The sequence below is a fragment of the Ornithorhynchus anatinus genome, chromosome 3 (assembly GCF_004115215.2).
Source record: "Ornithorhynchus anatinus isolate Pmale09 chromosome 3, mOrnAna1.pri.v4, whole genome shotgun sequence".
NCBI classification, from domain to species: Eukaryota; Metazoa; Chordata; class Mammalia; order Monotremata; family Ornithorhynchidae; genus Ornithorhynchus; species Ornithorhynchus anatinus.
Genome location: NC_041730.1, coordinates 21,504,896 through 21,530,469, shown reverse-complemented (window position 1 = coordinate 21,530,469; position 25,574 = coordinate 21,504,896). Strand labels below are relative to the sequence as shown.

At 57.9% G+C, this 25,574-nt stretch overlaps 1 protein-coding gene across 1 annotated transcript in view; it reads left to right on the top strand.

Moving 5' to 3' along the window:
- The window catches only part of C3H11orf49 (chromosome 3 C11orf49 homolog), a 173,629-nt gene extending 152,234 nt beyond the window's left edge, over positions 1 to 21,395 (top strand). The window contains exons 5-9 of the mRNA XM_029061185.1: positions 10,687 to 10,772; positions 13,020 to 13,215; positions 14,484 to 14,593; positions 19,434 to 19,497; positions 20,391 to 21,395. Coding sequence (XP_028917018.1) covers positions 10,687 to 10,772; positions 13,020 to 13,215; positions 14,484 to 14,593; positions 19,434 to 19,497; positions 20,391 to 20,565 — 631 coding nt within the window. The 3' untranslated portion in view covers positions 20,566 to 21,395. The remainder of the gene's footprint in view (positions 1 to 10,686; positions 10,773 to 13,019; positions 13,216 to 14,483; positions 14,594 to 19,433; positions 19,498 to 20,390) is intronic.
- The last annotated feature ends 4,179 nt before the right edge of the window (positions 21,396 to 25,574 follow it).

The window sequence follows — 25,574 nt, the reverse complement described above, 5'->3', positions numbered from 1 at the left end:
GGACAGAGTGACCCCTGAGGACCTCCCTTCTCTCGGTGGGACGGAGATCTGTGGGAAATACAGAAGGTCTTCGGGGCAAATCAGCGAGCCATCCCACATTGCCTTGCTAGCTAGGAGAAAATCCTAATTCTCTGGGTTTGCGAAGTCAGGAAAGACGAGGCAGCGGCTGGGATGCAGGCTTGAGGGGAACCTGGAGGTGTCCGCAAGGGGAGAGTAAGGTGTCAGTAGGATGCTGCCTAATAATAGTAATGTCGGGGTTATTCATTAAAGCGCTATGTACCGAACTCCGTACTGAGCGCTGAAGTAGATCATCAGGTTAAACACATTCCCTTGTCCCTCACTGAGGCTCACAGTTCAAGTGAGTGGGAGAACAGGAATTTAAACCTTTCTACAGATGAGAGAACTGAGGCACAGAGAAGTTAAGTGACTTGCCCAAAGTCTCACAAAGCAGAGCTGGGAGAAGCAGCGTGGCCTAGTGGACAGAGCATGGGTCCGAGAGTCAGGAGGACCTGGGTTCTAATCCCGGCTTTGCCGCCTGTCTGCCGTGGGACCTTGGACAAGTCGTTTCACTTCTCTGGGGCTCAAGTACCTCATCGGTTAATGGGGATTGAGAGTGTGAGGACTGGGACTGGGTCCAACATGATTACTTGTATTTACCCCAGTGCTTAGAACACTCTTGACGTACAGTACGTGCTTAACAAATATTAGTATTAGTACTAGTATTATTACTTAAAGCACGGCTAACAGGGAAAACGTGGCAAGGAGGCAGAGTGGCCTAGTGGAAAGAGCACAGGCATGGGAGGCAGAGCACTTGGATTCTAATCCCAACATTGCCAGTTGCCCGCTGTGTGACTTTGAGCAAGTCGCTTAACTTCTCTGGGCCTCGGTTTCCTCATCTGTAAAATGGGGATTCGATGCCCACTCTCCCTCCTACTTAAACTGTGAGCCCCATGTGGGAAAGGGACTATGTCCAACCCGATTAACTTGATTATACCCTGGTGCTCAGAATGGTGCTTAACACATAGTCTGGCCTTTCATTCTCCTTCGCGGGCTCCTCCTCCCCCTCCCATCCCCTAACTGTAGGGGTTTCTGTTCTCCATCTATCTATACTCACTCCCTCGGCGAAGTCACTCGCTCCCACGGCTTCGACTATGGTTTCTCCGTAGATGACACCCAAATCTCCATCTCTTCCCCTGTTCTCTCTCCCTCCTTCCAGGCTATCTCCTCCTGGCGCCAGGACGTCTCCACCTGGATGTCCGCCCGCCACCTAAAGCTCAACATGACTAAGACTGAGTTCCTTATCTCCCCTCCCAAACCCCGTCCTCTCCCTGACTTCCCCGTCACTGTGGACGGCACCACCATCCTTCCCGTCTCACGAGCCCACAGCCTCGGTGTCATCCTTGACTTGGCTCACTCATTCACCCCACCCATCCAATCCGTCGTCAAAACCTGCCCGTCTCACCTTCACAACATCACCAAGATCCTCCCTTTCCTCATACCACATTAGCACGATCACTCATCCTATCTGGACTGGATTACTGCATCAGCCTCCTTTCTGGTCTCCCAACCTCCTGTCTCTCCCCACTTCGGTATACTTCACTCTGTTGCCTGGATTATCTTGGAACGTTCTGGGCCTGTCACCCCCCTCCTCAAAAATCTCCAGTGGTTGCCTATCAACCTATCAAACAAAAACTCCTCACTCTTTGGCTTCGAAGCTCTCCGTCACCTTGCCCCTTCTTACCTCACCTCCCTTCTCTCTCTCTGCAGCCCAGCCCGCACGCTCCACTCCTCTGGTGTTAACCTCCTCCCGGTGCCTCGTTCTCGCCTGGAACCGTCGACCCCGGCCGTCGACCCCGGCCCACGTCCTGCCTCTTGCCTGGAATACTCTCCCTCCTCAAATCCGCCAAACTAGCACACTTCCCCCCTTCAAAGCCCTACTGAAACCTCACCTCCTCCAGGAGGCCTTCCCGGACTAAGCCCCCCTTTTCCTCTGCTCCCCCTCCCCATCGCTCCCACTCGCTCCCTCTGTTCTTCCCCTCTCCCTGCCCCACACTTGTGTGTATATGTTTACATATTTATAATTCTATTATTTTATCAATGACGTGCATATATCTATAATTCCATTTATTTAAATGGATACTATTGATGCCTGTTTACTTGCTTTGATGTTTGTCTCCCCCCTTCTAGACCGAGCCCGTTGTGGACCGGGATCGTGTCTATCTGTTGCCGAATCGTACTTTCCAAGCGCTTAGTACAGTGCTCTGCGCTCAGTGAGTACAGTCAGCACTTAAATACCATATTCATAATAATATTAGACTGTAAGATCATTGTGGGCAGGGAGCATATCTACTGATTCTGTTGTACTGTACCCTCCCAGGTACATTTATTCAGTGCTCCGCACACAGTAAGTGCTCAATATGATCGATTAAATAATAATAATAATAGAACTGACACTTCAGAGATCTCCAGGAAAGTACCTCAGCTGGAACCGGGCAACATTCGGCCACCGTAAGGGAGAGCCTCTTCCAGAACGTTCTCTCTCTATGCTCCACTTCATGGTAACGTTGGAAGTGGAAGCCGCTTGGCTGCCTTGGGTCTTGTGAGCGTCTTGCGGCCAGGGAGCCTCCGGTCTTCTGCCATAAGCTCTGCCAGTCTTGATAGCAGGTGGAAATGTGGGCCACCCAACTGCAAGCCGAACCCCCCCACTGCCACCTCTCGTGATCGCAAGGGACCTGAGGTGAACCGAGTAATCAATCAGTGGTATTTATTGAGCGCTTACTGTGTGCAGAGAACTCTTGGTAGAGTCCAGCACAACAGGGTTAAGAGACGTGTTCCCTGACCACAAGGAGCGAACAGTTTCGAGGGGGAGACAGACGTTAAAGTAAATTATGGATACGTACATGAGTGCTGTGGGACTGAGGGTGGGATGGCTATCAAATGCTCGACGGGTACAGATCCAAGGGAATTGGCGACAGAAGGGGAATGCACCCCCAGCTACAAAAAAAAAAAAATTAAAAATGGATCTGGGTTTAGTGCCGGGTCAGTCCTTAAGAGAGGTTTGCTTTTTGGACATTTTTCATTCTATGATAATCAGGACTCAGTGAAGAGAATACGAAGGGTTGGGGATGGGGAGGGGGGCAGAGCTCTGCACTAGGGGTTTGGGATCATACAATGGAAGTAGACTGTGAGCTCATTATGGGCAGGGAATGTCTGTATATTGTCGCATTGTACTCTTCCAAGTGCTCAGTACAGTGCTCTGCACACAGTAAGCGCTCAATAGATACAATTGAAAGAAAATAGAAGTCACAGCCCCTGCCTCTGAGCATTTTACACACAGCTCGTCCACCACCTAAAGGAGGTGGGGTTGGGACCCCGCCCGAGGAAGGGGGAGAGAGAGTCGTCCGGGGCAGGGAAGCAGGGAGAGCAGAGGAGGAGTTCTGGTCTGGACATGCTTAGTTTGAGATGTCGGTAGGACATCCAGGTGAAGGTGTCCCGAAAGCAGGAGGAAATGGAGACTGCAGAGCAGGAAAGAGGTCGGGGCCGGAGAGGCAGATTCGGGAGTGGTCTGCCTGGAGATGGTACTTGGAACCGTGGGAGCGAACGAGTTCTCCGAGGAACGGGTGGAAGGGGCAGACTGTTTTGATGTCTGTCTCCCCCGTTCCAGACTGAAAGCCCGCTGTGGGCAGGGATTGTCTCTATTGCTGAGTTGTACTTTCCACGCGCTTAGTACAGTGCTCTGTCCGGGGTAAGTGCTCAATAAATACTATTGAATGGATGAAGGAGGCTGCTCCCCGGAGCTCATTTTAACCTCAACAAGTCAGTCGCAAGAAAGTTGCAGGCGATAATGGCCTAGTGGCTAGAGCAGGGGCCGTCAGAAGGACCTGAGTTCTAATTCCGGTTCTGCCACTTTCTCTTGCCGTGTGATCTCGGGCAAGTCACTTCACTTCTCTGCGCCTCAGTTTCCTCATCCTTAAAATGGCGATTAAGACTGCGAGCGCTACGGACGACAGGGACCGTGTCCAACCTGATTAGCCTGGATCGACCCCAGTGCCCGGCACAATAGTAAGCGCTTAACAGATGCCGTAAAAAAAAAAAAAGCGCAGTGGGAGGACGGAGAGGGGACCTAGAGACCAGCCATCGGGGTGGCTCATGCTAATTGTCATCCCGCCAGGTGCCCCATCCCTTTTGGGAGGCAGCGGCAAACCTGTGGCCTAGGCTGAGTCAGTCCATCCCAGAGATGCCTTGGACTTGCTTTCCTCTTCCTCTGAAGTCCCCATCCTCAGCCTAGAGGTGTGTCCCGGGAGGATTGGCGCTTGAGCCGATTCATCTGTACCGACGCCCCGATGACTCCACATCAAAGGGAGATGGGGGAGGAAGCGGGAGGAGGGAAAAGGAGCAGCCGCCGGTTTCCTTCCAGGTGTCAGGAGCAGCTGGCTGGCTCCAGTGGCTTCTCGGAAGGCCGTTCCGCCTGCCCACATCCATTATGCGGAAACGGCCCCGCGGCCTACCTTTAGACAAGTAGCGTGGCCCAGCGGAAAGAGCACAGGCTTGAGAGTCAGAGGACCAGCGGCCCCCATCCCGGCTCCGGCTCGTCTGCCGGGTGACCTTGGATAAGTCACTTCACTTCTCTGTGCCTCGACTGCAAAATGGGGATTCAAAATCCCCGTTTTCCCTCCTTCTTACACCGTGAGTCCCATTCTAAAATGGAAGACACACAGACACACACAGAGAGAGAAAAGTTTAACTCAAAACTACTGCAGTCATCTAGAATACAGAATAATACCACGATACTTGTGTATATTTTCTTATACTCTATTTCCCCTATCTGTAATTTATTTTAATGCTCGTCTCCCCCTGTAGCCTGTAAATTCCCTGTAGGCAGGGATCTTGTCTAGCAGTTCTCTTGTACTTCACTCTCCCAAGGTTTCTGCAACAGTACTCAAATATCACTGATTGATTTACTCTCAGGATTTATTGAGCCCCTACCGTGGGCAGAGCTCTGCACTAGGTGTTCGGGATCATACAGTGGAAGTAGACTGTAAACTCGTTATGGGCAGGGAATGTCTATATATTGTCGCATTGTACTCTTCCAAGTGCTCGGTACAGTGCTCTGCACACAGTGAGCGCCCAATAAATACAATTGAAAGATAACAGAAGTCACGGCCCCTGCCCTTGAGCATTTTACACACAGCTCGTTCTCCCTCTCCTCCGTCCCAACTACTTTAATCTCCAAATACGAACATAACAGAGGAGAAAGTTAAAGCAAGAAGAATGTCAGGAAGAGTTCAAACGGTCGATAGTCTCTCCAGGGACAGCAACCTGCCCAGGGTTTCAAAGCTTTCAGTTTTTCCCAGTGTTCCAAACGAATGAAGGGTTGGCTGGCCGGCCCACTCCTCCTTTCTCTCTCCAATCCGCTCCTCTCCCAGGGGGCGGGAGGTCGTACGAAGGGGCCAGCTTTCAGGCCTCACCCCTTGCAGTCTAAGACTTCTAGAATTAATGCCGACTCTGAGGAGACCCCGGGGACCGTCGTAGAATTAGCTTTATCCCTTCCACTCTCGGAGCAGGGCCGACCCCCCGAGCCGACTCTCCGCACCCCTTGACCCCCAGCTCCACCCCACCCAGCGGGCCGGGACAGCAGCACGGATAGCGGATAGAGCGCGGGCCTGGGAGTCCGTAGGTCGTGGGTTCTAATCCCGGTTCTGCCGATTGCTCGCTGTGTGACCTTGGGCGACTCACTCAACTTCTCCGTGCCTCGGTTCCCTCATCTATCGATGCCTGTTTACTTGTTTTGACATCCGTTTCCCCCGTTCTAGACTGTGAGCCCGTTGTGGGCAGGGATTATCTCTATGTGTTGCCGAATTGTACTTTCCAAACGTTTAGTACAGTGCTCTGCACACAGTAAGCACTCAATAAATGCGATCGAATGAATGAATGTAAAATGGGGATTAAGACTGTGAACACTGTGTGGGACGGGGATTGTGCTGAACGCAATTATCTTGTATCTACCCCAGTGCTTAGAACAGTGCCTGGAACGTAGCGCTGAACAAATACCGTGGTTATTATTATCTGTGTCTGTCAGGGGAAGGCCCGGAGAGCACGGGCTTGGGAGTCCGAGGTCGTGCGGTCTAATCCCAGCTCTGCCACAGAGTCAGCTGTGTGACTTTGGGGAAGTCACTTCACTTCTCTGTGCCTCAGTTACCTCATCGATAAAATGGGGATTAAGACTGTGAGCCCCACCTGGGACGTGAACCGTGTCCAACCTGATTAGCTCGTAACTACCCCAGCGCTTAGATCGATACCTGGCACATAGTGAGCGCTTAACAAAAAACATTAAAAAATAAGTAAATAAATCAGTGGTTTACTGAGCTTAGGGGAGGGGGCAATCTCCACTCCCAGGTGGTGATGGGTGGGTAGGCGGAGCCTCAAGTTGTACCCTGTTATGGTCTGGGACCCCCAGTTTCAAAACCAGCTTGAATAATAGTGGCATTTGTTAAGTGCTTACTACGTGCAAAGTACTGTTCTAAGCGCGGGGGAGGATACAAGGCGATCAGGTGGGGCTCACAGTCTTAATCCCCATTTTACAGATGGAGTAACTGAGGCAGCGAGAAGTTAAGTGACTCGCCCAGAGTCACACAGCTAAGTGGCTGAGCCGGGATTTGAACCGTGACCTCTGACTCCCAAGCCCGGGCTCTTTCCACTGAGCCACGTTGCTTCTCTCTAGAACCACATGGAGAATCGCCCCTCACCTCAGAGAAAGCAAAAGCCATTTCCGGGACGGCACCTGACGAACAAACGGGACAGGGTTTGAACAGCCGAACACCTCAGCATCCCAGCTCGTATTTGGCCAAATCCCTCCGCTAGAGGATATGAGGTCCTTACTTTTTAAGAGGTAGATTTTTAGTTTTCTCTAAGTTGAGAAGTCGATTAGTGTCAAAGTTTACTTTGCCCATGAAAGTGTGTTTAGTTCTTCCTTCAGGTCCTAAGGAAGAATGAGGGTAATCACTTTTGCAGATAGTGATCGCATCTGCTTAATGTAAAGAGGTTGTTTATTGTTAAAGTTTGCTTCTCCCTGTAAGCGTTGTTTTAGTTCTTTGTTCAGGGTCAACATCGGAGGTCATGGGTTCGAATGCCGGCTCTGCCACTTCTCAGCTGTGTGACAGTGGGCAAGTCACTTCTCTGTGCCTCAGTTCCCTCATCTGGAAAATGGGGATTAACTGTGAGCCTCACGGGGGTTAACCTGACGACCCTGTATCTCCCCCAGTGCTTAGAACCCAGCGCTCTGCACATAGTAAGCGCTTAACAAATACCAACATTATTATTATTATTATCAGTACTGCTCTCCCACCGGAGGGTTACACGTTTACCTGTTAGGGGCCGAGAACCACCTGATTTATAGTCTCTTAAAAAAAAAAAAAATCAATAAAACCTGTTTTAAGGTGATGAGACACCAAAGCAGTGGGACGTATAATAACCTTAGAAGTCAAGAACTAAACTGTTGGTGCTATGACACTGAAAGTGCCCTCCCTCCTCACATCCCCCAAACTAACTCTCTTCCCCTCTTTCAAGCCCTCCTGAGCGCTCACCTCCTCCAGGAGGCCTTCCCACACTGAGCCCCCCTTTCCCTCTGCTCCTCCTCCCCTCAGCCCTGTGCATATCTGTGTATTTTATTCATTACCCAATTTATTTTGTTAATGCGGTGTGTATCTCCTTGATTCTGTTTATCTTGACGATGTTGTCTTGTTTTTGTTTTGTTCGGTTCTGCTTTGCCGTCTGTCTCTCCCGTTTAGACTCTGAGCCCGTCATTGGGCGGGGAGTGTCTCATTCATTCATTCATTCATTCATTCAATAGTATTTATTGAGTGCTTACTGTGTGCAGAGCACTGTACTGAGCGCTTGGAATGGACAATTCGGCAACAGATAGAGACCATCCCTGCCCAACGATGGGCTCACGGTCTAATCGGGGGAGACGGACGGCAGAGCGAAACAGGACGAAATAAAAACAAGACATTATCACGATAAATAGAATCGAGGGGATGTACACCTCATCTCTGGCTGTTGCCGAATTGTATATTCCAAGCGCTTAGTACAGTGCTCTGCACATAGTAAGCACTCAGATGCTATTGAATGAATGAGTGAATGAAGTAGCATCCCTCCCTCTCTGCGATCAATCAATCAATCCCATTTATTGAGCACTTACTGCGCGTAGAGGACGGTACCAAGCGTTTGGGAGGCTACGATATAACAGAGTAGGTAGACACGTTCCCCGCCCACAGTGAGCTTACAGTGCGGAGGGTGTTATGACCCTCGGTTCCTGAGAAACAGAACTGGACTAAAGAGAGCCCCGAAAACAGTTCTAGAAGTGAGGCCGGCAGTAGAGAAGAAGTCGCTCAGATTCTCCTTGGACTAAAATAATAAAGAATGGAAAATTTGAGGGAAACTGAGCTAAATCGGGCTTTGGACTTGTCTTGCCTTCCTTAAGGAAGTGTAGGGAGGCTGGGTGTGGAGCAACTGTGAAAAAGAGAAGCAGAGTGGCTCAGTGGAAAGAGCCCCGGTTTGGGAGTCAGAGGTCATGGGTTCTAATCCCGGCTCTGCCACCTGTGTGACTGTGGGCGAGTCACTTCACTTGTCTGGGCCTCAGTTCCCTCATCTGTCAAATGGGGATGAAGACTGTGAGCCCCACGTGGGACAACCTGATGACCCTGTATCTACCCCAGTGCTTAGAACAGTGCTCTGCACATAGTAAGCGCTTAACAAATACCAACATTATTAAAAAGACCTAGAGCCGTGCCAGCCCGAGGAGAGGAGAGGGGGACCGAAAAGCAGCCGCTCTTCCCTCCTCCCATGGTTGGGGGGTAGAGGGAGAGGATTTGAATGTGTGTCTGATGCTCTCTTTCCTGTGACTCAGAGCTCCTCCCCGAGCTGCAGGGCTGCCCGGGGGATAAATAAATCCTAAATAAATCCTAATAATAAATATTTGGGGTATATGTTAAGTACTTAATAATATGTGCCAAGCACTGAACTAAGCACTGGAGAAGCAGCGTGGCGTAGTGAGAAGGAGTGTGGCGTAGTGGATAGAGCACGGGCCTGGGACTCAGGTCATGGGTTCTAATCCAGGCTCCGCCCCTGTCCGTTGTGGGACCCTGAGCAAGTCACTTCACTTCTCTGGGCCTCATTGACCTCATCTGTAAAATGGGGATGGAGACTGTGAGCCCCACGTGGGACGGGGTCTGTGTCCAACCCGATTTGCTTGTATCCGCCCCGATGCTTAGTACAGTGCCTGGGCATAGTAAGCGCCTAACAAATACCATAGTTCTTATTATCATTATACAAGATAATCGGGTTGGACCCTGTCCCATGTGGGTCTCACAGTCCAAGCTGGAAGAGCAGGCACTGAATCCCCATCTTACAGATGAGGAAAACTGAGGCACAGAGAAGTTAAGAGACTTGCCCACAGTCACACAGTAGGTAGGTGGTAGAGCCAGGACGAGAATAATAATAATGGTAATGGTACTTGTTGAACGCTTACTTTGGGTCTAGAACTGAACTAAGTGCAGGAGTAGATACAAGCGTGGCTCAGTGAAAAGAACCCGGGCTTGGGAGTCAGAGGTCATGGGTTCTAATCCCGGCTCTGCCGCTTGTCAGCCGTGTGACTTCAGGCAAGTCACTTCACTTCTCCGTGCCTCAGTTCCCTCATCTGTAAAATGGGGATGAAGACTGTGAGCCCCACGTGGGACAACCCGATCATCTTGCATCCCCCCAGCGCTTAGAACGGTGCTTTTCACATAGTAGGCACTTAACAAATGCCATCGTTATCATACAAGATAATCAGGTCCCATATGGGGTTCACAATCTAAGTAGGAAGGAGAAGTTATTGCAACCTCATTTTGCAGGTGAGGGAACTGAGGCACAGAGACGTGAAGTTCATTCATTCAGTCGTATCTATTGAGCGCTTACTGCCACTTGCCCAAGGTCACACAGCAGGGAAGTGGCAGAGTCAGGATGAGAACCCAGGTCCTCTGACTTCCAGGCCCATGCTCTTTCCACTAGGCTACACTGCTTCTCTGTACATCTTAAATACGTCTGATGGATCACCTCCCTTTCTCATCTAGTGACTTTAACAGCAAACAGAGCCCCAAGCTGGGGGTGGCCGAAAGCTCCCGGGAGGAGAGATGTGACGGCCCAAGCCCTGCGGGTGGACGTGTCGCTTTGTCAGTTTATTAAATCCCCATACCCCTTGCCGAGGCCACGCCGCCGAAACCCCGTGCCCGCTCCGATCGGCCGTGTTTGCGCCGAGCCGAGTAGCGCTCTCCTCCCATGGAAGGGATCCGCTTCTGAAATCTCTGAAAAGAATTCCCATCTGCACTGCGGACCGGCACCCTCCCCCTTCCAAACCCTTCACCCACCCCTCCACCCTCTTCCGTCCCGTCGATGCCCTTCTAACCCCGCTGCGGACTGGACGGGGTCTGATCCCCGCAGCGGGGGAGCCTAGAGGAAGGAAAGGAGAGAGGTGAGCGGCCGAGGAGCTTAGGAAGTCAGACCCGGTGACCCTCCTCCAAATTGACCCCCTCGGCTCCAAGGGTCACCTTCTCTCCCCACCCTCCCCCACACCCAGAGGACCCCCAAAGGTTCTGGCGGAAGGTGTTGGCTGACCAGGCCCAGGTGAAGCCTGCTTTCTATCTCCCTCAGGATCGTGCTCACAGACGACGCCACGGATTGCTTGATGTCTTTTGCGGATTTCCTCTTCGCGTTCCAGATTCAGTTTTACTACTGCGGTGAGTAGAGGCTCCCAGAATTGCATCTGGCCCCCCTCTAGGACTCTCCTCTTCCGTTTTTGGCTCCCTTTCCTTTTGTTCTTCCCGCACACGCTACCCTCCTTCCCCATTGCCCTTTGTTCTCTGCTCCCCAGCCTCTGTTAGCAGGGCTGTAATTCCCTTAACGGTCCCCCAAATCCCCTCTGCGGCGACTCGGCCCCACAGGGAAAGGAGAGGGAGAATCCAAGGCAACAAGAAGACGGTCCAGTTGGATGTGGGAAAGGTAGGGGAGGGCTTGGAACATATTAGCATTTCTCTTTTGGAAAAGAAAAAAAGGAAGAAAGCGTGTTCTCCGAAATCTCCCTCAAAAGATCAAATGTCTATCTGCCATCACCCTCCGTGCGCTCTTCTGCTGAACTCCAGTCAGTCAGTCGTATTTACTGAGCACTTATTGTGTGCAGAGCACTGTGCTAAGCCGCTCGGGAGACTACAACGTAACGGACACATTCCCTGCCCAAAACGAGCTTAAAGTCCCGAGGGGAAGGCCGAGGTGGTGGAAGATGCTAAATTCTGCCCACCCGCCCTCGTAGAGCTTGGGCTTGGGAGTCAAAAGATCCCGAGTCCTAATCCCCACTCTGCCACATGTCTGCAGAGGTGACTTCATTCATTCAGTTGCGTTTATTGAGCACTTACTGTGTGCAAAGCATTGCACTACTACTACTACTAATGATGGTATTTGTCAAGCGCTCACTATGTGCCAAGCGCTGTTCCAAGAGCTGGGAGAGATGAAAGGCAATCAGGTTGTCCCAGGTGGGGCTCGCAGTCTTAATCATTTTACAGGTGAGGTACCCGAGCCCCAGAGAAGTGAAGCGACTCGCCCAAAGTCACACTGCTGATACGCGGCAGAGCCGGGATTAGAACTCACAACCTCTGACTCCCAAGCCCGTGCCCTTTCCCCTGAGCCGCACTGCTTCTCTACTAAGCTTCACTGTTAAGCACTTGGAAGAGTAAAGTACAACAAACGGACGCGTTCCCTGCCCACAAGGAGCTCCCTTAACTTCTCTGGGACTCAGTTACCTCATCTGTAAAATGGGGAGTAAGAGGGTGAGCCCCATGTGGGACAGGGATTATGTCCAACCTGGTTAATTGGTATCTACCCCAGTGCTTGGCTCATAGTAAGCGCTTAACCAGTACCGTAATTACTACTATTACCAGTACAGTAATTACTTCCCGTAATTACTGGGAAGCAGCGTGGCTCAGTGGAAAGAGCCTGGGCTTCGGAGTCAGAGGTCATGGGTTCGACTCCCGGCTCTGCCACTTGTCAGCTGTGTGACCGCGGGCAAGTCGCTTCACTTCTCCGGGCCTCGGTGACCTCCTCTGTAAAATGGGGATTAACCGGGAGCCTCACGTGGGACGACCTGATGACCCTGTATCTCCCCCAGCGCTTAGAACAGTGCTCTGCACAGAGTAAGCGCTTAACAAATACCAACACGATGATGATGATTATTATTAACTTGTCATCCATTGATGGCAGACCTCCTGTGCCCTGCTTGGCCCCTCCTCCAGTAGGTGGGATCCCGGACGGCTGCGGCCGCGCCGTGGGCGGGGACGAAGGGGGCGGCGGGTCGCGGTGGCTGGAAGAAGCCGTCGGGGAATCGCTTTCCTGGAAGGGAGGAGCCCTCGGGAGCGCGGCTGCTGGGGCCGTTTCCCCGTGTGGCCTCGCCTAGGGACGGCTTTGCCCGTCAGAGCCCGGCACCCCGCTTCCCCATCACGCACTCCCACACGCCTTCGAGCCACCCAGAGTGGAGTCTGGATTTATAAACCGCTGACCACGTCCATAAACAAACTTGTTTAAAATTAGTCTCCTCCAGTAAACAGAGGGTGGTCCCCTCCGCCAGGCCACAACCCCCCCCCCCCGCCAGCTCTCCGAGGCCCAGCGTTCTCCGGCCGCTCCCGCGGGCCCCGGACGGTGTTTACTTCGGAGCGGCCGGGCCGCGGGCCGGAGCCCTCGCGGACTCACCGACTTCCTTCCCTCTTCCTGCGCGCTGCGGGCCCAACGGGTCCTAGCGTCTTTTCCCCTCCCCACTCGAGTAGTCCCCGTCAGGAAAGGCAGAGCCCCGCTTACCTGCTCGAGCGTTTGAGGAGGGAGGGCCGCCGGCTAGCGCTGCGCCCACTCGCCGCTTCGGTTGTTCGGACCGAAAAGCCGGGGAGAGGGACGGTGGATGGATAAGGCCTAAACCGACCCGCCGCCTTCCCCCACCTTGCCAGAATTCCTGGAGAGCGTGGCCACTATCTATCAGGACCTGCTGATGGGCAAGAGCCCCAACACCGTCATCGTACCCACCTCCTCCAGCGGTCAGCACCGGCAGCGGCCGGTCCCAAGCGAGGCCGCCACCCCTGAAGGGGTGGAGGCGACGCTCTTCTGCCAGTGCCTCGAGGGCCTGTGTGAGCGGCACAAATGCAGGTAATAATGATAATGATAATTGCTTACTATGTGCCAGGCACTGTCCTAAGCACTGGAGTGGATACAAGCAAATCGGGGCGGACACGGTCCCCGCCCCGCGTGGGGCTCACAGTCTCGGTCCCCATTTTACAGATGAGGTACCTGAGGCCCAGAGAAGTGAAGTGACTTGCCCGAGGCCACACAGCAAGTGACCGGGGGGAGGCGGGTGAGTGGAAGCGAGGGCTTCGCGACTCCTCAGAAGCAGGGGGACCCTCGACCGACAGCCTACCCACCACCACCGTCGCCGGACAACCGAGAGCACGTTCCCGGTCTCGGCCAGTCGGCTCCGGGAAAGATCTCCCAGAAGGAAGGCCCCTCTTCCGCTGGGAATCTCCCCGTTCCTTCTCCGCCCTGCTCTCTGGACCTCAAGGGCGAGGAGCCACGTGGGCTCAGGGTATGCTATTTGCCTTAGAGCTGGGGAGGAGATTGAAAAACATCCCAGTTGGCTTGATATTAAAGAATCACTTCCACCGGGGTAACCCCCCCTTCCCCTAGCAATTAACCTACTCCCCCGCCCTACACACACACACACACCTTCACCCCTCTAATCAGGCCCAGCTGTACCCGAGGAGCCTCTTAATGGCCCGGGCAAAAGGAGGGGATCTCCACCGGGCCAGGGCCTCTACTACTCCAGGCCAACTGGAGGCCACGTCCTCCTCCCGAGCGATTACGGGCAGCCGGGGGGGGGAGAGGAGGGAAGTGACCCGGAGCTTAGCCGCCTCCAGGGAAAGAGAGGGGTTAAGTTTAGTCCTTCTTAGGATCCCCGAGGGAAGGGGGCTTTGGCCCTCTCCCAGCCTTGACCATTTCCTCCCCGTCCCCTCATCGCTCCAGACGAGGGTAGCAACTGGAATGAACGCAACAGCCTACAGGTGTGGAGCCGGGCCCCGTTTCGGCCCCGCGGCGAGGCCCCGGGCGTGGCTTTCCGGGCCCGTTCGAAGAGCCGCCGTGTTACCTTGGGCGAGTTGACTTCTCTCTGCCTCAGTTTCCTCACCTGTAAAACGGGGACTCGGTACGTGTTCTCCCTCCTACTGGGCTGTGAGCCCCGGGTGGGGCAGGGACTGAATCTGGCCCCGTGAACTTGTTTCCGCTCCAGTACTTAGCAGTGCTGGAGACGCGGAGTAAGAACTTAAAGTACCATGAGAGAAAAAAAAAGGGATGAGTTCTACAACGTTCGGATTCTGCTCAGCCTACGTCTGGCCGTCTCTCTCTCTCTCTCTCTTCCCTTCCAGCTGCCCTCCCCCAGCCCTCCTCAGAGAGGTCCTGAGCGGTGCGCAGAGACTGACCTTCTATGAATTCCTTCTGGCTCTCGCCAAGCATCAGGGAATCAACCGGGCCCTGGGTAAGGCACAGAGCCTGGCTGGCACCGGGCGCGACCGGTAGGAGTATATTATCCCGGTGGCCTCAGGGACCCCCGCTCGTCTTTTACGTTGAGGTGCCTCCCTCACCACCCCCGGAGTGGTGAACCGAAGAATTTTCCAGCCTGGGGCCCGGAGACGAATAAAAGCCCCGAGCTCTGAACTTTCAGAACCGCGGTCCCTTGGCCGGGGACCTCGGTGTGTTCGCCGGCAGGGACGGAGTCCTGCCGGACCTCCCCCAACCCGGGCCTCTGCCTCGACAAGAAGCGACTTCTCCCACCCCTGCCTCTTCGTAACGGCCTGCGTGCGGAGGCCGCCCTTCCCCAAGAGGAACCCCGGCCCCTCGAGGGGAACGTCCCGGGCAGGGCCGTTTACCCAGGAGCGCGGCGATTATATAGCGGAGAGACGCGAATCCCGTCCGCAAACAGGGCCAAGGCGTGGCCTGCGTTGCCGCCGACGCCAGGCCTTTCTTCACGGCTGCGGAAAATCCACCCACTTTGAGGAGCAAAGAAAACAGGGGGCTTCGGGCCCAGCAGTTCCCGGCCCGGGGCCCCGGGGCAGTCAGGGGAGGAGCCCCCAGCAATCTAACAGGTGGTCCCGGGAGTCTCTCTTCGAGGGTCACGATCTCCTGGCCGCCCGACCAGCTGATTGCGCTTGAAGTCAAAACTGGGCCGGGGGCGGGATCGGCCCGACCGCCACCCTCGGCCGCGCCGGGACAGGACTAGGGTCCGGGGACCGTAACTTTGGAAACCTCGGGCAAGTCACTTCACTTCTCTGTGCCTCAGTTACCTCATCTGTCAAATGGGGATTAACTGTGAGCCTCACGTGGGACGACCTGATTCCCCCGTATCTCCCCCAGCGCTTAGAACAGTGCTCTGCACGTAGTAAGCGCTTAACAGATACCAACATCATTATTATTATTAAATGTTGGAGAAGCGGCATGGCCTAGCGGATAGAGTCAGAAGGACCTGGGTTCTAATCCTGGCTCCGCCACTTGTCTGCTGTGTGACCTTGGGAAAGTCACTTCACGTCTCTGGGCCTCAGTTACCTCATCTGTGAAATGGGGATTAAGACTGTGAGCCCCATGGACTGTGTCCCACCTGATGACCTCGTATCCACCCCACGGCTTAGAACAGCGCCTGGCCCATAGTCAGCGCTTAACAAATACCGTCGAAATATTAAAATGGTGATCAGTGTTCGTTCTGAGTCTGCCACGGGTCAGCGGGAAACGTACTTTCAAGCCTCCCCGCCGTCCACCAACCCTGAGGGAGGCCGGGAAAAGCCGGGCTCACGCTCCCACAGTGGGCTAACAGTAGCCAGGTACCACCCTGCCACACACCCAAGTCTCAGAGGGAACCCAAACCAACCAGACCTGCATCTGTCAGCTGTGTGACTGTGGGCAAGTCTCTTCACTTCTCTGTGCCTCAGTGACCTCATCTGGAAAATGGGGATGAAGACCGTGAGCCTCACGTGGGACAACCTGATTACCCTGTATCTACCCCAGCGCTTAGAACGGTGCTCTGCACAGAGTAAGCGCTTAACAAATAACATTATTATTATTATTATTGTTGTTATCTGAAAATCGGGAGGGTTTTTTTAATGGTATTAAGCAATGACTATGTGTCAAATACTGCTCTAAGCACTGAGGTAGATACAAATCAGTCAGGTTGGACACAGCCCCTGTCCGGCATTGGGCTCCCGGTCTAAGTAGGAGGGAGAGCTGAGGCACAGAGAAGTTAAGCGACTTGTCCAGGGTCACACAGCAAGCAGTTAGCGGGGCGGAGATTAGAACCCTGGCCCTCTGACTCCCAGGCCCGTGCTCTTTCTCCAAGCCCATTCTTTTGCCTCTCTTGGCCGGCTGTGAATAGACCGCAGGAGTCAGGCCCGGGTTGTGCCTTTCTGACTCGTTGGAACCTACGGTCCAGATCCAGACTCTCTATTGAACTCACTTCCCCCTCCGAGCACCCTTTCCGGCCCCTCCGCCACTTTTGCCGCTCGCCCGTTGTCAGCCGGGCGGCCGGGCTGCGAACCAACGACAGATGAGACGGCACCTCCCCGCATCCCTCGCAGCATCTGGCTGCCCGGGGAACCAAGGGAGGGGAGGAGAGTGAAGAGGGCAGGGCGGCAGAACGAGAGCAGGGGAAACAGGGAGGTGGGTTCCGGGCCCACCTTCTTGGGATGGTAGCCCCCACGGAAGGGAATCGAAAAAGAACTGGTAAGAAGCCTCCGTCCTCAGCGTGGCCCAGCGGGCGGAACCTGGGGTTGGGATTCTGGAGCCCCTCGGTTTCCTCTTCCGTTAAATGGGGATAAGATTCTGGGTCCCCCTCTCGGACGGCGAACCTCTCGTGGGACGAGGACCGCGTCCGATCCGATTATCTCGGATCTACCCCGGGGCTCAGCGCGGCGCTCGGCACGTAGTAAGTGCTTAGTAAATGCCGCTGTTATTATTCTAACCGGGAGCAACCCAAGGGCTTCTGGGAATCCTCCCCTGACCGTGGCCCTAGGGCTTCTCTCACTGCTGTCAGTTGCCACCCCTCTCTAGGAACCTAATAATAATAATGTTGGTATTTGTTAAGCGCTTACTATGTGCCGAGCACTGCTCTGAGCGCCGGGGTAGACACAGGGGAATCAGGTCGTCCCACGTGAGGCTCGCCGTTAATCCCCATTTTACAGATGAGGTGACGGAGGCACAGAGAAGCGAAGTGACTCGCCCACAGTCACACAGCTGACGAGTGGCAGAGCCGGGGTTCGAACTCATGACCTCCGACTCCCAAGCCCGGGCTCTTTCCACTGAGCCACGTGCGTAGTCTTGGTCCCCCCCGTCCCCCACAACAGGTCGGACGGAGATGGATGGTGGGGCGGGGGCTGGGGGGTGGGGCGAGGGCTGGGGATCCTTCTGCCCCAGACCCATCCGACTCCGCGGCCCGGAGACTCTCTGTGGCAACTCTGACCCCTTGCCCGGACCCACGGTTTGGCGGTTCAGCTTTCCTGGCACGGGGCTGGGTAATTACTGCCCTTTTATTGTCAGCCTAGACCACATCCTGTGACTCTGTCCCGCCTTCAGCTCCGAATCTAGTTACACCCCTCGGACCACCCTTACCGTACCCTTTCCGTCGGCATTTACCCCTTCGGATCCAGACCGCTCTCTAGGGCCAAAGGATGTAGCTCTCTCGGTCCCGCCCGGGGGCCATCCCGTTCCTTGACATCATCCCGGAAAAGAGCGGCCACCCAAGCCTGGGTGGTCTCCGTCCTGGAATCCAGGCGTCCCCCACTGCCCCACCGATGTGCTCTGATGAGATTCTCGGCGGTTCAGGCTGAACTGGACGGGAGAAAGTCTCCTCGGGCCGACTCAACTCCCGCTGGGCGTTCCGCTCCCGGCCTTCGGCTCCGCTGCCGGCCCCTTTTCCCGTAGTCCGGAATCCCGCCCGCACCCCCAGCGCTCCGCCGGGTTAAAGGTGGCTGCTGGATTGCCGGGTGGAAGTCCGGTTCCCGGCCCGTGGACACGGCGTAGCGCTTGGTCCCTGGGCTCATTTCCCGCCCCGGGACACGATTGGTGCCCAGTAGCCCTCTGCCGGGGGAGAGCTGGGGGACTCACGGTGCCTGATGGTTTGTCTGCTGTGTGACCTTGGGCAAGTCACTTCACTTCTCTGGGCCTCAGTGACCTCATCTGTAAAATGGGGATTGAGACCGTGAGCCCCACGGGGGGCAGGGACTGTGTCCAACCCGATTTGCTTGTATCCCCCCCCTCAGTTCTTAGTACGGTGCTTGGCACGTAGTAAGCGCTTAAAAATGCCCGTTATTATTATTATTTAGCTCCATTTTCCCAAACTATACCTCGAATTTCCTCCTGCTCCTTCTCCCGTCTCTGGCCCTGGGACATCAGGGTGCAATCCTCCCAGAATTTCTTGTTGAGAGAATCTATCCCACCAGATTTTCCTCTTTCATCCTGTCCCCCAGGGAATCCCAACAAACCACCCTCAAGCCCTGCTCCTTGCCCCCCCCCCCCCCCACCTCTAGAAGCAGGGAGGCTCAGAAGAACCACACCTTCCTCCCAGCGAGGGCAAGCGGAGGGAGAGAGCTGCCGATGGAGTGGGATTGGGTCCCTGGGCCCCTTGCTGAGAATCAGTCCATCAAGTGTGTCTTTTGAGTCTTCCCGTGTGCAACGCTCGGGAAAGTACAGTATAATAGAGTCGGTAGATACGATCCCTGCCCACAACGGGCTTAAAGTTTAGAGGGACTGGCAGCGGAGTGGAGTCGGCACCCTCACCTCCCCCATTTCTCCTCTCTCCATCTCTGGCGGTGCAGCTGCGTGGCCTGGCGGAAAGAGCACGGGCCCGGGAGTCAGAGAACGCGGGGCTCTAATCCCAGCCCCGCCACTCGTCTGCTCTGTGACCCTGGGCAAGTCACTTAACTTCCGTGCGCCTCAGTTCCCTCATCTGTAAAATGGAGATTAAGACCGGGAACCCTATGTGGGACAGGGACTGTGTCCAAACTGATTACCTTGTTCTTCCCTAGAGCTTAGAACAGTGCTTGGCACTTTACCAAAAATCACAATTATTACCGTTACTATCATTATCAGCTGGGGGGGGGTGGCGGCCCTGCCCTACCCGGAGAAGGTCCTCTTGCTCGAGTCGCCGCTCTGGGCCTCGCGCGTTCCCTCCTCTGTACGAGAGTCCCTCCTAGGGGACCTGGCGGCAGAGAAAGCAAGGGCCTCAACCGGAGGCTTCGTCAGGCCGGAGCCCGGGATGAGAGCGGGGGACGGGGCCGTCTTGGAGAAGTCTCCCCGGTCCCTCCAACTGAGCCGTCTTCGCCACTGTCTCGCAGGGGCCCTGCCAGACCGAGCGGATCTGATGCACGATCCCCCCATGGACGAAGAGCTGGAGAAACTGTAAGTATCCGTCCGTCCCGGGCTGGGGTGGGCGGGCGGGAGGACGGAGCGGTCCGGAGCGGAGCACCGCTACAGGAGCGGTGCTGCCGCGGCCGGGTCACCCCTCCCTGCCATCTAGACCGAGGAGAGGACTCTGGTCCCGGTCCCCACCCGAGACTACGGCTGGCCACCCGTAGCACCGACTGCCCCCCGCAGCGGCCGGCGTGGCCCTGGACGGGGCGCGGAGGGCACGGGGGCCGCTCTGGGGTGAGCTTGGGGGACAGCTGACCCGTGCCGACAAGCGGCCCGTGCCCCCGGGGCTCCCGCTCCTTCAGCCGCGGCCTCCCTCTCGCCCGCGCCGGGCCGCCGGGTGGACCGGGGTCTGGTCGCCGTGGCCGCCATTTGAAGCCCCGGGCTGCTCCCCGGACCTCCACGCACACCGATCCCTCCAGCAACGGTCGGAACCGTCTGGCGCCTTCGGGTGCTCCGGCCCCGTCCCGTTCCGACCTTCCGCCCCCGGTCTGGGGCGGCGGGACGGCTGGGAGAGGGGAGCAGCGAGGCCTCCTCCCTCCTCGCGGCAACCAAAAGGCCGGGGACCCGGGACGGCGGCCCCCGCCCGGCGCCGAGCAGCCCCACGGAGGGAGTCGGGGAAGCGTCTGGGCCGTGGGGGATCCGGGGCCGTCTCCCGTCCCTCCCATGGGCCTCTCCTCCTAAGATGTAGTGACCCAGAGGCCGGGCTTTAGGGCTTCGGGGGACCGGGTGTAGGCATTACCGCCGTCACGGACTTTACGGAACCGCGGAGCCGAGGGGAATCGGAGGGCCGGTCTTTTCCGCCGGGATGCCGCTTCCCCTCCAGACGCCGCGCCGGCCCCGGGACGACCTCCTTCCTTCCTCCCTCCCGTCCTCCCTTCCAGGCTGGCCCAGGTGCCCGGGCTCCCGCCTCCTTCGGCCTGCGGCGCGGAGGGCGGCGGCCAGTCCTCCCGGACGCCGCCCCGCGTGGCTTCTCCCTGGAGGCCGCTCCACCATCCCCGCAGACCGGACGGCGAGAGCGAGGGCTCCACGGAAGAGACCGACGAGTCCGAGCCCTAGGAGAAGCGTGTGGGCCCCTCTCCGGGCCCGGCCTCCTCCCCCTCCCTCCGGCCCGGCCCTTCCCTGCCCGTCCCTGCCCCGTCCTGCCCTTCCTCCGGCCCGGCCCCGAGGCCTCGGCTGTGGCCTGGGCGGCCCGGTCGTGGGCCCGGTCCTCGCCGCCCTCTGGGCGAGGCTGCCATCTGCTGGGCCGCAGCCCTAACGCTAAACCCCGATGCCCCGGCCCACCCGGCCCCTCCACCCGTGTGCCGTCGAAGGCGAGGCCTGGCCCTGGGCCGGGGAAAAGGGGGGACGCTCGGGGGGCCTCGTAGCCCCCCCCTCCACCTCCCGTTCGGCTCCGTCATCGTTCGGGTCCCCGCCCCGGCCCCCGCTCGCCCTCGAAAGAGAACCCCCCCCGCCCCCGTGCCCCTCGCCCCTGCACGCCGCCGCTCCCGGGTGGCCGGGGGCCGGCGGAGCCCCATCCGACCCACTGCCCACGCCACGTTCCCCCCGGAGCGGTCTCTGGACCCGAAAGGGAGGCGACTGGCTGTCGAGATCGTCCGAAACCTCGCGCGCCTCGCCCCGAGCGGAGAACCGGCGGCGTCGCTTACGCCTCGTCGGGATCATCTGCCCACGTCCCGGCCGGCGGGGACGGAGGCAGGGTCGAGCGGACGGGGGAGGCTGCCCCGGGGTGGGGGAGGACACCGTACGACGCTTACCTTCCTCCCCGCGAAGCCCGCTTTCGGGAATCGGTCCGCAACCTCCCAGTGCCGGACCCCTAGAGGTGGAGTTTGGAGAGGGGCAGTTTTTTCTTTAAAAAAAAATAAATCGCGTCATCCCTTCTGAGCCTCCCACCGTTGACTATATATCAAGTAAATACAGTTGTCCTGCGTCAGGTGCAGTTTGAGGCTTGGAATTAAGAGTTCGGGGAGGCTTCGTGGATTTTTTTTTTTTTCAGTGGTATCTGTCAAACGTTAGGTGCCGGGCACTCCGCTAAGCACCGCGGTAGATCGGAGATGAATCGGGCCGGACACAGTCCGCGTCCCGCGCGGGCCTCACCCCTCTAATGCCCATTTTACAAACGAAGTAACGCAGAGAAGTTAAATGGTTTGCCCCAAGTCACGCTGCAGACAAATGGCGGAGCTAGGATTAGAACCCAGGTCCTCCGACTCCCGGGCCCCGCGCTCTTTCCACCGGGCCATGCTGCTTCTCAATAATGGGAGAGGATTAAACCTGGCGCTTGACGGTCGAACCAGCCGGGAGGGAAGGCGGGAGAGGGCGGGACTCGGAGCTTCTCATTCATTCACTCATTCCTTCGATAGTATTTACTGAGCGCTCACTATGTGCGGGGCACTGGACTAAGCGCTTGGAATGTACAATTGGGCAACAGATAGAGACCATCCCCGCCCAATGACGGGCTCACGGGCTAATCGGGGGAGACGGACGGACAAAAACGAGGCAACGTGGGCTTCTCTCCAGGCGTTCAGGGGCCTGTCTCTCGGGCCCCTCCTCGAGGAAGAGAGGACTGCAGATCTCTCCCACTTGCAGCTCTGAAGGCGGATACTAAAGCAAAGGAGTTGGGGAAATGGGGGACGTTTCCCCGTCATCCCCACGGGAGACACCGAGGGGCTGCCCCGTGCCCGAGGGCAAAGGGACGATATCGCTGAGGCGGGCATCGAGGCCCGGCAGCGGTCGGCACGCCACCGTTTTCCCCTGCCCTGCGGCCCCCGGCCTGGCCAAGGAAGAAGGCAAACACCCTACTAGGAGCTCCCCCGGCCCATCGCAGGGAGGGACCGAGCATAAAGGGGTAGTAATAATATCGGTATCTGGTCAACATTTACCATATGCCAAGCACTGTTCTAAGCACTGGGGTGGATGCAGGGTAATCCGGAAGGGCTCCCGGTCTTCATCCCCTTTTTCCAGAGGAGGTAGCCGAGGCCCAGAGAAGTTACGCGACTTGCCCAAGGTCACACGGCTGACAGGCGGCGGAGTCGGCATTAGAACCCATGACCTCTGACTCCCGAGCCCGGACTCCTCCCACCGAACCACCCTGCCTCTCCGGTAGCGGACGTGAGCTTGAGAAGCCCACTTGCAAAGTGGCGACCCGCCTTCACGAGGCCCAGTGGTCCCGAGGGGGAAGCGAAGCTGACGGCCATCGCCCAGCACGAGGCCCGTCCCCTCCTCGGCCCCAGAAGGGGCTGCGGTGGGGGCACGGAGAAGATGGGGACCCGGGGGAGAGGAGACGAGGGAGCCTGGGAAGGTTTCGACCCCAGAGGCGACGCTCTCTGGCCGGGGACGGGGGTTTCGCTCCCCAGCCGCCCCTGCCTTCGGCCTCCCGATTAGCTCACGAGCTCAGCGCGGCCTCGGTCTCACGGGCCCTAGCGGCGGGGAGCTCGGGAGGGGAGAGGGGATGGACGCCAGCGCTTCCACAGGGACGGAGCTGGCGCTGAGGTCCGCGGGCCGCCCACCGCGCCCCTTCCCCTGGGCGGAAGCCGGAGCTGCGGCAGGCCTCCGGGTTGGGCCCCGCTCCCGACCCCGGCCCGCCTCAGTGGGGAACGGGTGCTTGTTAAGCCCCAACCGCAAGCAGCAACCGGACAACCTGCCGACGGCGCGGCTTTTCCTCGCGGGGACGCCTGCCTGTCCGCCTCCCCAGCCCAGCGTCTGCCGGGTCCCCTCCCTGGGCTCGGACGTGGGCCGGTGGGTCGACGGACCCGTTTTCCACCTTCCCCGTGTCAGCATGACTGGGGCTGCGGGCCCGGGGACACGCCTTCCACATCCCGGAGATTACCCGACCCATCTCTTCTCTCGCCCCAAGTTCGGCTCTGCCCTCAACACTGGGTCGGCGCCCCTGGTCGGGAGGCCCGCGACACCTTCCGATTCAACAAAATTGCAGCACTCGGCCCGGACGCTCTCCTCTGCCAAGATAATTCCTGCCCCCGGCCGGTCGGGGGAGGGGGCGGGTTAGTCTAAGCGTTCAGATCCTACGAGAAGCAAGGAGTCCCAGCTGATCCTTCCAGCCCCGGTCTTCCCACTGGCACCCCGGCTGACGTCGGTCTTTCAAACCTTCGCCAGCCCTGCTCCTTCGCCTCAGGGGTCAAAATGCCGAGGGTCGACGGTTGTCCAGCTCAGTGTGGTCCCATCACCCGTCCACCATCGAGCAGGTCCACTCCAGGGGTGGTGACCTCTTTTCGTCCCCCGTCCCCGAGGACTCCGGGGAAAAACAAAGCTCGTTCCAGAGACCCTTCGAGGGTGCTCGGGTAACTGCGGCCAGAGCGGGGGAACCCAGCCGCGTGAGCGGAAGCTGACGGTCTACAGCCGTCCGGCGAGCTAAAGCGGGCGGAGGCTGGCGGCCCACAGCTGCCCAGCTCGCTAGTGAGCTTGATATCGCCGCACGCTGCTCAAAGACCACCTTCACCCCCTCACCGCCTCCAGCTGAAGTCCGCCACCTCCATCTCCACTCCTGAGGCAGCGGCCCCAGCTCCGGCCGGCCGCTCGATCGCCCACCCTTCGGCGGTCGTCGGCGCCAACCAAGACCAGTTCTCTCCCCCACACCTGACATCACTTCAACCCCACTCCCGGCAACGCAGTCTTTCAGGGGCACCAGTCTTCGGCACCCAGAGCCAAGCTGGCCACCCTCGGATCCAGTCCGGCTGGGTTCCTCTCCCGCCCCGCCCCGCGGCATCTCAGAGAAGACGGCGGCGCAGTCGGTGGGGAGGAGCCTCGGGACACGGGATCTCCAATTCCAGACCGTTTCTGGGTCGGGCTTTATTGACGCCACTTCGATCCAAAGAATACAAACAGTCCAGAGGGGAAGTGGTTCGCTCGGTGGGGAGGAAGAGGGAAAGGAGGAGGCCTCGCAGAGTCAGGGATCACCAACCCCAGCGTTCCTCTGAGCTGTTAACAGAACGGTCACGGGACTTGGGCTCCCGGCTGGCACGGCAGGGGTGGGCGCGGTTCCTGCCGTCTCGGCGGGGGGCAGCTAGGGGCAGGGCAACGGCCGGGGAGGGGACGGTGGGGGTGGGGAGAACGGTAAACCAGGATCCCCTCCTCTCTGCCTCTCGACCCCCTAGATTTCGCCGCCCCCTCCGGCGTCACGGGGAGCTCCCGAGAGCGCTACGGCCAGGGTGGGGGCGGGCCGCGGGCTCACGCTTAAGACGGAGGCCGTGCCCGGCGGTCAGACCGGTTTCCGGGGAAGGAGCCGGGGCAGCGTGGACGCTCCTTCCTCTGGGGTCCGTTGGGTACGGAGACCTGGCCCCCGAGCCCCGGGGAGCTGGGGGGACGCCCGGGCCCCGCCCGCCGGCCGCAACCCCTCGTGGGGGGATGGAGCTGCCTCCACCGCGAAGGCCTAAGTGATCAGTGCAAACGGAGGGGGAGGACGTGGGGTGGGGCAGGCCGGGGGCCTCCGGGTTAGCTCCAACGTGAGCAATTAAATAACGGGATAAAAATCGCTAGCCCTCTGTACCGCTCGGAGCAGGGTCCCTCCCCCCCTCCGGCAGCCCCCAGGCCAGGGAAACGCCCCGACGGCGGCCGCTTGCTACGGGACTCCCTCTGCCGAGGCTGCCGGCCGCATGCTGGGAGCTTCTCCCGGGACTTGGGGCCCCGGGGCTGCCGTCCCCGCCCTGGTCCACGGTGGTCTGGCCGGGTGGCTCCAGAGGAACCTCGGCGCCAAAGAGGGGATGCCAGGGTTCCTCTCCTCTCCCGGGAGAGGGCGACGGCCGGATCCTCCACCCGGCCGGCCCGACCTCCCCCCGAGGGAGCCTCGCCGCGACGCGAGTGTCGGTCGAAGCCGCCGCCACCCGCCGAGGGGAGCTGAGCCCGGGGGGTGTGGGAGGAGAGAGAGGCCGCTCAACCACACAGGAGCTGGAGGGAGGGGAGGAGGCGGCGACAGCGGAGGGGACTCCGATCCACAGGCATTCAAAGGAAACGGAGGGGCCCGAGGCAACTCTCAACCCCCAAGATTCCCAAAACCTCTTCCCTGCCCCAGTCTCTCTCTCTCACACCCCCCCCGACACCCACCCACCCACCCTCACACA